The sequence below is a fragment of the Nansenia antarctica genome, assembly GCF_963989245.1.
Source record: "Nansenia antarctica genome assembly, chromosome: 9".
In the NCBI taxonomy this organism is placed as follows: Eukaryota; Metazoa; Chordata; class Actinopteri; order Argentiniformes; family Microstomatidae; genus Nansenia; species Nansenia antarctica.
Window position 1 is genome coordinate 32,825,819 of NC_137679.1, and position 12,500 is coordinate 32,838,318.

At 47.4% G+C, this 12,500-nt stretch overlaps 1 protein-coding gene across 1 annotated transcript in view; it reads left to right on the forward strand.

Moving 5' to 3' along the window:
- The window catches only part of adamtsl3 (ADAMTS-like 3), a gene marked incomplete at both ends in the record, with an annotated part of 127,974 nt that overhangs the window by 67,847 nt on the left and 47,627 nt on the right, over window positions 1-12,500 (forward strand). The window contains 3 exons of the mRNA XM_080539707.1: window positions 2,287-2,332; window positions 3,192-3,428; window positions 9,782-9,908. Coding sequence (XP_080395833.1) covers window positions 2,287-2,332; window positions 3,192-3,428; window positions 9,782-9,908 — 410 coding nt within the window. The remainder of the gene's footprint in view (window positions 1-2,286; window positions 2,333-3,191; window positions 3,429-9,781; window positions 9,909-12,500) is intronic.

The window sequence follows — 12,500 nt, forward strand, 5'->3', positions numbered from 1 at the left end:
GCGCGTGCGTTTGTGAGTGTGTTGCATGTGTGTGTTCATGTGTGCGTGTGTGTGTGCAAGTGTGTGTGTGTTCCGTGTGTGTGTGTGTGTTGCATGTGTGTGTGTGTGTGTGTGTGTGCATGTGTGTGTGTGTTGTGTGTGTGTGTGTGTGTGTGTGTGTTGCGTGTGTGTGTGTGAGCTGAGCTGGCTGTATTCTGTAGCGTTGTGGAGGAGAGAAGAGGACTGTGTGTGTTGTCTGGAGCAAGAACCTTAAACCCACTGTAATCTCTGTCTCCCTGCCCTGCTGCTGCTCCAGACACAACACACACACACACACACACACTCACACACAGACACACGCATGCATGCACGCACACACACACATGCGCACACACACACACGCGCACACACGTGCACACGCATACACACACACGCACACACAGAGGGAGTTCGGGGAAGTGTCTGGCTGCAGTGTTTCTCTTGGGGAGCAGAAACACTCTGCCTACCGCTTTGCCATTTCTGCACTCAGCCATGAGTCCCCCCACCCTCCCCCTCCCTAACCTCCCCCTCCACCCCACCCCCTCCACCCCCTTGTCTTCCAGAGAGAATGCTTGACACTTAAATCTCCACACATTTGAAGGAAATAAGCGTCGCCAAACCCCACTTTCCTCCATGTTTCTATTAAGACGCAGGTGAAGTGAGTAGCGACTAGAGTAGTCTATTGGATAACGACTCGATCGTCATTAGTTCATCATTCATAGCATTGACTCGGAGTACGGTACCCACAGAGACACACACACACACACACACACACACACACACACACACACACTGCTGTCGCCGTTACCATGCTCTACTGTAGTCTGAGCTCTGTGTGTCCAACACAAGACAAATAGCCATAGCTACAATACAGACATTCCCAGCCTCTGAAAGCATGGTCTGCTCTACACACACACACACACACACACACATACTCTATACACACACGCACACACATACTATATACACACACACTCACACACACACACACACACACACACACGCACACACACACACATACTCTATACACACACGCACACACATGCTATATACACACACATACTATATACACACACATACTATATACACACATGCACACACACACCCTATGCCCCACAGTGGATGAGTGATTCATACATCTTTATGGGGGGAAGGCTATTAATTGCTTCATTAATAAGGAGACATTCCTACTTTGTCTCGGTGCCTGGTTTTCCTTGGACCCGGCTGAATGGCAGCAGTGTGGTCTCTGACTCCCCACCACCCTAATGGCAGATTAGACCGGCCCCCCCTGCACCAGGACAAATGAGCTGCTACCAGTTCTACTTCCATGTTATTCTTTGCCGGCGGTGAAAAACGGGCACTTTGTGGCAGTTAGCGCACACCGGGACATCGCCTGTCGTTATTGCTGTTAAGAAGGCTGAATGGATTTAGCACCGTGTCCGTGCTGTCAGTATGTTACAGTTACTGTACGTCAGGGTTCTGAAGAGATTTGAATTCAGTTGACAAGTGAGTCAAATGAACAGATGAGTGGTGTGAGGCGAGGTGTGTGTGTGTGTGTGTGTGTGTGTGTGTGTGTGTGTGTATGTGTGTGAGAGAGAGGTTGTTTTGCTAGTTTAAGCCCAGTGGGGGTGCTTGGATGAGGTCTAAGCTTTGGCAGGTGGTTCAGTCTGACGTGTGTGTGTGTGTGTGTGTGTGTGTGTGTGTGTGTGTGTGTGTGTGTGAGTCTGTGTGCTTGAGGCAGCTATAATTCAGCATGAAACGAGTGTCAGGGTTGATTTGATTCAGCCAGGATCTCCTACAGACAGACAGACAGACAGACAGAGACAGACAGACAGACAGACAGAGACAGACAAACAGACAGACAGACAGACGGGCGGGCGGGCGGGCGGGCGGGCGGGCGGACGGGCAGGCAGACAGACAGGCAGACAGAGACAGACAGACAGACAGGCAGACAGAGACAGGCAGACAGAGACAGGCAGACAGAGACAGGCACACAAGACAGACAGACAGACAGACAGGCCGTGGAACACTGTTAGGAAACACAGAAAAACAAAAAACACAGGATCTTTGACCACCGCCTATTGTTATTGTCTGTATTTTTAGATGACATGCATTATTTCCCCTCACATAGTTTGGATTTTTGATTAAAGACTTTTGGTTTCACTGTTGTTTATTTTATTAACCATTTCACTCAAGCTCAACCATTTCCTTGTAAACCGTTGGTTTCAATTAGCGCTAACTATGTTTTTGTTTTGCCTCGCTTTGCAGCAACTGTGAAGGCAAAAATATCCGCTACAGAACATGCAGCAATGTGGTAAGTCCAATATGGGGTCTTAAACACATCGAGAGCAGTGTTATGCTAGCGCTTTATGCGAGCGTGACATTACGTATTTATAATGTGATTTATACATATAATACCATTCATAATGTGATATTACTGGTAATAACATGCTGTTACTGGCTATCACTGCTTTATGATTGCTTATGTGGTCTGCTAGTGAGTGAAGAGGAACAGACCTAATATCCTCTGGCAGGAATGCTTCTGACAATCAATCAGCCGTGTGGGGGACCATATGGTAAAATCAGCAGTATTTATTCCCCCCATCAGTGAACAGAAAGCTAAAAACACCCCCCCCCCCCCCTCATGTCAACTCCATTGTATAATGAAGTTATAGCCACAGGCCAGACTCGAGTCTATTCTGAGAACACAGGCAGCACCGCAATCATTCTGACGCCAATTTAATCAAGAGACAAAAGTCCTATTACTCCATTGAAGTGGTTGCGGACGGATTTGAAGTCGACCCGCAACGATTTCCATCATGATGACCTCCGGGAAGAGTTCCCACTATAATATTTATCCCATCTCCCCCCTGGAGGAACGTGGAATAGTCTAGAATCAAGGCTGTAGCAGAGGTTTGAGGTTTGTCAGGGGCCTTGCTATCGGCAAGGACAGGAGCAGCCGCGTGTTCTCCCATTTGAAGGGTGAAACGCTGTCTATTTTTCTTACAGTCGAAGATGAAGATGTGTTATGATGAGGTGTCTTTTCGTCAGAGACGTGTTGGAGGCCTACTAGCACAGTGTCAACACATAGTTATGCCTGTCTGTCATAATCATTGTCGTCCTTGTTGATTGAAGTTCAGAGAGTCTTGAGGCCGTCTCTCCCCTCTCCTCAGGAATGTCCTTCCGAGTCCGGAGACTTCCGTTCCCAGCAATGCTCCGCCCACAATGACATCCGGTACCAGGGCGTGGCCTACGAGTGGGTTCCGGTGCCCTATGACCCCTCTGCGCCGTGCGCCCTGCGTTGCCAGGCCAGGGGGAGGAGTCTAACGGTGGAACTGGCTCCGAAGGTTCTAGATGGGACGCGTTGCCGTGCCGACGCCCTGGACATGTGCATCAGTGGCATCTGTCAGGTGAGTCTCATTTGACGATTAAGCAATATCACACGAGAGGGAGTGCTGTTATACTGAATATCAGCACGGCTGTGAAGACAATCACAGCCGTGCTGATATTCAGTATAACAGCACGACCTCAAGTGTGATATTGCTTTCATACAACAGTTCTACAGCGCCATTTATTAATTAACAGTAATAAGCGACAACAGATTATGATTTGTTTGTTTATTTAATCATTTATTTTGGCTCCGCCAACAAAAAAATGTTCTTCAACTGAACTTCAACGGGACTGTTGCCTAGTAACCTGAATACAAACATGTAGTCTAATTAACGGTCATTTAGTAGAACACCTGTGCGGCGGAGTGATACATATAGTTAAAAGTCCCAGTGCTGTTATACTGTATATCGGCACTCATGGAATGCCTCTTATCCAATCAAATTACTTAGTCGGAACTAACTGTTGTATAATAAACAATATAGGGTACGATGATTTGATGTGATACAATATGGCTCAAATAATCTATTCAGAGGCAATAGTATATATATATATATATATATATATATATATATATATATATATATATATATATATTATACTGTGTCTGCTTTGCCGCGTCTTAAATGTTGATTCATGGCCAATTCCTTTTGGGTGATGATTTCATGGGTTTCGATGATTGGCCATTTAATTGAGTAAATGAAAACAACCCTGATCCTCTGTCCATCCTCAAACCACAGAGGGCATGAGAAGCCTCTGTTCTCCACACAAGGAACACATCATCTTTATTCCGGAACACTCTCCTGTCCAATAGCTCTACCCAGTAGACCCATAATGCTTAGCAATCTGTTTTAAATAGCATCTGAACCCACAGGACTGCGAGCGCCAGCTGCCAATGATCTAAAACCACATGTCACAATGAGAACTTTAATGAAATGATGAAGAGCTTAAACTGGGAAATAACGCTCCCCCTGATATCCCATCATGTCAGATTCAAGCTGCGGGGCTATTTTTTACCCATAGACTGTGTTGTTGTTAGGAGCACAGACGGAGGATGAATCGTGATCATTTCCCCCTCTCTGCGGTTGGTTACTTGATTAGAAGGTCTGTCTGTGACAGGATGACAGGAGGAAAGGGGAGAGAAGCTGTCTAAACACGACAGAACTTTATTTTTAAAAACACAGACACGGTGTGTACTGTAGAACAGGACATACGCAGCTACTGTAGTAGAGATGGAAGAGGAGTACAGTAGGAGAGAGAGGGGGATGAGGCAGAGGTGTACTGTAGGAGAGAGAGGGGGATGAGGTAGAGGTGTACTGTAGGAGAGAGAGAGGGGGATGAGGCAGAGGTGTACTGTAGGAGAGAGGGGGGGATGAGGCAGGGGAGTACTGTATGAGAGAGGGGGGGATGAGGCAGGGGAGTACTGTAGGAGAGAGAGAGGGGGATGAGGCAGGGGAGTACTGTAGGAGAGAGAGGGGGATGAGGTAGAGGTGTACTGTAGGAGAGAGAGGGGGATGAGGCAGGGGAGTACTGTATGAGAGAGAGGGGGATGAGGTAGAGGTGTACTGTATGAGAGAGAGGGGGATGAGGCAGGGGAGTACTGTAGGAGAGAGGGGGGGATGAGGCAGGGGAGTACTGTAGGAGAGAGAGAGGGGGATGAGGCAGAGGTGTACTGTAGGAGAGAGAGGGGGATGAGGCAGAGGTGTACTGTATGAGAGAGAGGGGGGGATGAGAGAGAGTACTGTAGGAGAGAGAGAGGGGGATGAGGCAGGGGAGTACTGTAGGAGAGAGAGAGGGGGATGAGGCAGAGGTGTACTGTATGAGAGAGAGAGGGGGATGAGGCAGAGGTGTACTGTATGAGAGAGAGGGGGATGAGACAGAGGTGTACTGTAGGAGAGAGAGGGGGATGAGGTAGAGGTGTACTGTATGAGAGAGAGGGGGATGAGACAGAGGTGTACTGTAGGAGAGAGAGGGGGATGAGGTAGAGGTGTACTGTAGGAGAGAGAGGGGGATGAGGCAGGGGAGTACTGTAGGAGAGAGAGAGAGGGATGAGAGAGAGTACTGTATGAGAGAGAGAGGGGGATGAGGCAGGGGAGTACTGTATGAGAGAGAGGGGGATGAGGTAGAGGAGTACTGTAGGAGAGAGAGGGGGATGAGGCAGGGGAGTACTGTATGAGAGAGAGAGGGGGATGAGGTAGAGGTGTACTGTATGAGAGAGGGGGGGTGAGGCAGAGGTGTACTGTATGAGAGAGAGGGGGGATGAGGCAGAGGTGTACTGTAGGAGAGAGAGAGGGGGATGAGGCAGAGGAGTACTGTAGGAGAGAGAGAGGGGGATGAGGCTGAGGTGTACTGTATGAGAGAGAGGGGGGATGAGGTAGAGGTGTACTGTAGGAGAGAGAGAGGGGGATGAGGCAGAGGTGTACTGTATGAGAGAGAGAGGGGGATGAGGTAGAGGTGTACTGTATGAGAGAGAGGGGGATGAGGTAGAGGTGTACTGTATGAGAGAGAGAGGGGGATGAGGTAGAGGTGTACTGTATGAGAGAGGGGGGGTGAGGCAGAGGTGTACTGTATGAGAGAGAGGGGGGATGAGGCAGAGGTGTACTGTAGGAGAGAGAGAGGGGGATGAGGCAGGGGAGTACTGTATGAGAGAGAGGGGGATGAGGTAGAGGAGTACTGTAGGAGAGAGAGGGGGATGAGGCAGGGGAGTACTGTATGAGAGAGAGAGGGGGATGAGGCAGAGGTGTACTGTATGAGAGAGAGGGGGGATGAGGTAGAGGAGTACTGTATGAGAGAGAGGGGGATGAGGCAGAGGTGTACTGTATGAGAGAGGGGGGATGAGGCAGAGGTGTACTGTAGGAGAGAGAGAGGGGGATGAGGCAGGGGAGTACTGTATGAGAGAGAGGGGGATGAGGCAGAGGTGTACTGTATGAGAGAGAGGGGGATGAGGCAGAGGTGTACTGTAGGAGAGAGAGAGGGGGATGAGGCAGAGGAGGACAGAGGGAGAAAAGTGGTGAGCGACGGTGTGACAGACAATCACTCACATAGAGAGAGAGAGAGAGAGAGAGAGAGAGAGAGAGAGAGAGAGAGAGAGAGAGAGAGAGAGAGAGAGAGTACACACTGCCTGGGGGGCATGTTAATGAAGCAGCATTCATTCATTAGATACATTCATTCCATTAGCATGCCGTGACAGATTAAAAGAAAGTGCCATTTAGAATTATACATTACTGTCACTGATAATTGAGAGTAAGCTCAAATGCTATTTATTGTACCTGTTATCATGGAACAGCTGGATGTATTATTTTCACCCCAAATAAAATCTTCTCAGTGGAAATCATAATCAATGTGGGCTGGGCTGGACTGGGCTGGGCTGGGCTGGGCTGGGCTGGGCTGGGCTGGGCTGGGCTGGGCTGGGTTGGGCTGCACGCTTCTTGACATTGGTCCCAGACCATTTAGGAAAATGACCATTAAAGGCTGCCTGGATCTGTGTGTGTTTACTGGGACTACTGGACAGAGCAGACGGTCAACTCATGATCTCACCAGCCTGTGGCCTCTAACTCAGACCTTTGAGGCACAAACTCTGACGTTTGAGGGGTCTAAAGATGACGAGTAATGGTTTTATTCATCTAATTATTCAGTATAAATGCAACATTGTATCACCGTGGACTGCAGTGTAGGATTGGATTGGATTTTATTATTGGGTTGAGTACTACATACATCACATCAACAGAAGTATATATTTGTCTACAGAGGATAGCACATTAACCAGTTAATGAAACCACTTATTTCCAAAGTGGTCCTCGATGGTAAAACATAAAACACGTAATAACACCTTTAATGTGTTTGGGGCTTCCCAAGCCTCCCTGGTTTAAACTAACATGACGTTCATCTGTGAAACCTGGCAGAGTTCCTTATGCAGATGAGACATTCCTGCAGGAGTAAGCCTGGGGGTGGCTGGTGGAGGTCGAAATCCTAGTAATGCTTGGAACGGAATGAGGAATGGTATCAAACACGCATGTTTGATACCATTCCTCATTCCATTTACATTTTTGGCATTTAGCAGACGCCTTATTCCAAAGCGACTTACAATCAATACATTTGACTAAGCAAGTGAACCATCAATCTACCAGTGGTAGCAGGAAGAGTAATCTAGCTCAGGCCCGGGGGCGTTGGCAGTCTCAGTGATAGAAGGAAAAGGTTTTATTTTTAAATGTATTTGTATATATAGACACTGGAGAACAGAGAAACAGTACAAGGGGGGCAGTAGAAGTCTTAGGTCATGTTCTCACATGAAAGTCTGAATCGAGACCCGGAGCAAGTGGATGAGTTCGCAACATTGTTGCATAAATTATTTCTCTGATTTGCGTTCTCACAGCCCTTCATGTAAACGAAGTAACATACGCAATCGAAGCAACAGACGTGGTAGTAAGTTGATTGGTCCGAAAAATAGAAAATTGCCCGTTCGTCCCTCTTATCCAGATCAACACGCCTGCGCTGTTGTTTTCCTATGGACTGCCTCGGGCAGCGTTCTCACCTAAAGCAAAGCAAAGTGATGGATGCGTCGTTTCTAACCGGAGCGAAACCACCCTTTTCAAGCGGAGCATCCGACGGGTATTTGCTCCGGGAGTTACTTCAAATGCGTGTTCTCACCGCTCCAAACGACGCAGAGCAAAGCGAACTTTATCCTAAACTCTGTTTCAAGTGAAGCAAATGTTCTAGTGAGAACACCCCCTTAGGGGACCCAGTGAAGGGGAAAGCGGGTGTCTCAGGAGACGCAGTGCTGGGGGGTAGTAGATGTCTCAGGAGGAGCAGTTAAGGTGTAACCTGAAGAGATGGCTCTTTAGTCCCACGGAAGATGGGTAGTGACTCTGCAGTTCTGACAGCCGTGGGAAGCTCATTCCACCAGCGGGGAGCCAGTGTAGTGAAGAGACGTGACCGGGCAGCGCGACTGCCGTGTTGGTGTAAAGGTGGTGGGGCCATTCCGTTCCGTGGATTACAGTGAGCCGGTCCTCCCATGTCTACCTCCACCAGCCTCCACCGAAGTAAACACCACCTACATATAAACCGCCCTGCAGAGATGGTCCGTGCAAAATGTTAATATTATATTCAGTATTAAACTCTTTTCAATGTTTTTATAATTTGTTCTTAAATATATGGTTTTCATAGTGTCTTCTTGGAAACTATGTATTCAGACTATGGTGGCTCTAATGCATTGATGTTCATAATCGTACAGTATCCACTGCAATGAAAGGCAATAGAAAGAGACAGGTTGACACTATGCGCCTGCAGCAGACGTAATGGAATAGGGGACTTAATAATAAAGATGATGGATTGCATTTTACGCAGCGCTTTTAGCCGGCTCGCTACACTGTTTAATATGAAATACCAGAGGGGAGTACAGTACACTGCATCTCTGCCTGCGACCAATGTCAACAGTCGGGCTTCTGCTGTCTCTCTTTCATGTATGGAGTGGATGAGGTAAGCGATGCCATGCTTGGGTTCCTCCAGGCTTAGACTCTCCAGACGCTCATGTTGGACTGAGGCACTGTAGAAAACACTGGTTTGTGTCTGAGGGAGAGCACACAGTCCCCAACCGCACATGTCCTGTACACTATAAAGTACAGGGCTGATCAAAACCAAATGTTGGATGTCAACTGGATCAGAGGTAGATGTTGGCAGAGGCGGAGAGAGAGAGAGAGACAGAGCGAGAGAGAGAGAGAGAGAGAGACAGAGAGAGAGAGAGAGAGAGAGAGAGAGAGAGAGAGAGAGAGAGAGAGAGAAAGAGACAGAGACAGAGACAGAGACAGAGACAGACAGACAGACAGACAGACAGACAGAGCATGTGAGCAAGCTAGAGAGAGACAGAGACAGAGAGAGGGAGACAAGACAGAGCGAGTCGACACAGCTGGCTGAGGCGTGTTGGTGCCTGGTGAGATGGCACAGCCTTGGCATGTGTTGGAAGGTGCAGGAGAGCGGAGGGTAGCTGGATCTCCACACTGACAGAATGGGGCCAGGCCTCCTCCCCGTGTATTAATAATACACACAGCAACACGAAAACGAGCAGGGATGGAGAAGGGAAAATAAACAGAATTCCTTAAAGAAAGGAGAGACCGCTGCATGTGGCATTGGTGGTGGTAATGGTGTGTGTGTGTGTGTCTCAATCTTTCTCTCACCACCCCTCCCCTCTCTCTTTTTCTAACCGTGTGTGTGTGTCTGTGTGTGTGTGTGTGTGTGTGTGTGTGTCTGCGTGTGTGTGTCTGCGTGTGTGTGTGTGTGTCTGCGTGTGTGTGTCTGCGTGTGTGTGTGTGTGTGGGTCTGTGTCTGTGTCTGTGTCTGTGTGTGTGTGTGTGTGTGTGTGTGTGTGTGTGTGTGTTGGCAGGAGGTGGGCTGCGATCGACAGCTGGGCAGCGGTGCCAGGGAGGACAACTGCGGCGTCTGCGCCGGGGACGGCTCCACGTGTCGGCTGGTCCGAGGACAGGTCCTGCCTCACGTCTCGCCAGAAGAACGTAGGTACACGATGAGCTCCACGACTGTTCCAACGTACCGTACTGTAACCAGGGTTCCCACGGGTCCTTGAAATCCTTGAAAGTTTGTGAATTTGAGAAAAGAAGGCCTTAAAAGTTTTTGAAAATAGCCATGGGTCATTGAAAGTGCTTGAATTCCTCTCTCTCTCTCTCTCTCTCTCTCTCTCTCTCTCTCTCTCTCTCTCTCTCTCTCTCTCTCTCTCTCTCTCTCTCTCTCTCTCTAAAAAAAAAATATATATATAAAAAAATGTTTTACTTAGCTCGTCAACTAGTAAATAAGTCTTAACTTTACACATATTTCACAATATATTGTTTTGCTGTGCTGTGGTAGGGAAGGCAAGAGACCATCTAGTCTTCACGCATTCAAGCCTCTCTTTTTGTTGTTGTCTGTGAGCGGATAGTTCCTATTATATAAATTCTCTTCTAGATCTGTCTCAAACTATGCCGTGTTGGGTCCTTGAATTTGAGGGAATTGAGTCTTGAAAGTCCTTGAAAGGTGCTTGAATTTGATGTTTCAGAAGGTGTGGGAACCCTGTGTAACTCTTTAGTCTTCCTTTGGTACCCCAGCCTCGTACTCAGGCGCTAGGACGATGAGCTTAGCACCTCCAGTGGAAATCAGACACTATCTTTGTTCCCTCACCCTAACCTAAAGTCCACAACTCCACAAGTTCACATCTCCTCTGAAAATATACTCTCTCCGTAACCCGACCCTCATTCTCTCTGGCCTTGGATAAAGACGTTCACAACTCCTGTAAAAATATGGATTCTCCTCCCTAGCCCTCACACTGGGGCTCTCTGGGTAAATATCTCTCTCCACTGGCTTGATGTTGGCACCTGACTTGGCTGCAGAGCGTCTGGGCTCTGCCTCGGTTGGCCCCGCAGCCCGCGGCGCTGAGTCAAGTCCGTGCTGGGTCTCGGCTAAGGCCCACCGTGTTTATTTATCAAGGCTGCGGTGTTAGCATGCCATCTGGCTAGCGCTACTAGCAGATGGAGCTATACCTTGTACATTTCAAAATGGCCGAATTGTTTTTTCTTGTGGGTTTTCATACAATTTTATGTCTGGAGATTAAGTTCATAACTGCTTTTTGGCCGCCACGGTTATGTTATTTTTTTTTATGTGAGAAATGCATTTTTGTTTGCTTGGAGTTAGTTGAAGACATGGAATACCATGCAAAATGGCAATGTTTTTTGGAGAAAAATGTGTGGTTTGTGGGTTAAATTTGATTCAGTTATAAAGTTATTCAACTTCCACCCAGCCCTGGTTCAGTTCTGACTGCCTTCCATGTCTCCAAGTGTTGAGGAATGAGGTATTATCCTGCTCGTGGTTGGTTATTGTTTCCAGTATTATGGCAGACATAACAGAGTATCTCTCCCATTTGTCTGACTGTCAGTTATTTTCAATAGTTTCATATACTTAACATGTTAAATGACTTGAGTCCATGAGAAAGCGCTATACAACTTTAATGTATTGTTATTATTATTCTCATTGTAAATAAGAATTATTATCGTTGTTAAATTGAATTGCCTGGTTAGATAAAGGTTAAATAAATGAATGAATAAAATACATTTGCGATTGAGGCACATAGCTGGGTCCATACCACTGATGGTGCAGGACATGGACCATCTTAACTTACTGTGAGAACACGTTTATGGTCTGAAAACATCTGATCAGCTTTGGCTTGAACCCTCTATTTTAACATGCTCTTGGACAACCAGTGCCACTCAGCATTTTCACAAGTCTTGAAAGGTTAATGAAGTAGATATTGGCACCAAAATGTATTTGCATACTCCATTTATTGGCCTTCCAGCTGAGGTATTGTATCAAATTCTTCAAATTAACTTGTTTTGGCATGCATCGCAGAGTGGATATGTACATGGCCCGTTCCTTCCAAAAACATTGATATTAGAAATAACAGCCGGTTACCATGTAAATATTTATGTCTCCGTTTTAATTGTTGGTAGGTGTTGGTAGTATCTGTCACAGGCTGTTGGTCAGACAGTGCTGTTGTTTAATCCTTATTTTAAGCTGGGTTTACTGTACTCTGCTGTACTCTGCCAACATGTACAGTAATGTACATCGTTGATTTGAGAAAACATGTTTTATTGGTTATTTTACCCTAAATGTTTTAATACAATAAATCGGACAGATCCATGAATATCCAAGACATCTTCTTATTGTTCCTTTTAACGAATGCCACCCTTATCTCCCGCATGTTGTTTGCATCCCTCCGTCCCAATATCATGGCCTATCACTGTCCTGTGGGTAGCTCTCCTCTGTCTTTGTAGCGCCAGGCCAATAATGGGGATGTGCTCCAACCTTCTCCAGTGGAAAGAGACTTTATATTGTTTTTGGAGAGCTGCAGTCGTCAGCATTGGTCTGTCCATGGCTGCCAGTTGCACTTAAGTCATTTCTCCTCGTCCAAGAATCCCCCAACCACCACCCAACCCCCCACCCCCCACCTCCCACCCCCCTCCCCGCCGCCGCCGCCACCCCCTCTTCAGGAACAAAGCGCTCAAACAGTCCGACAAAGAAATAGTGGAACTTTTGTTTCAGTGGGCAGACTTGGGCCTTTT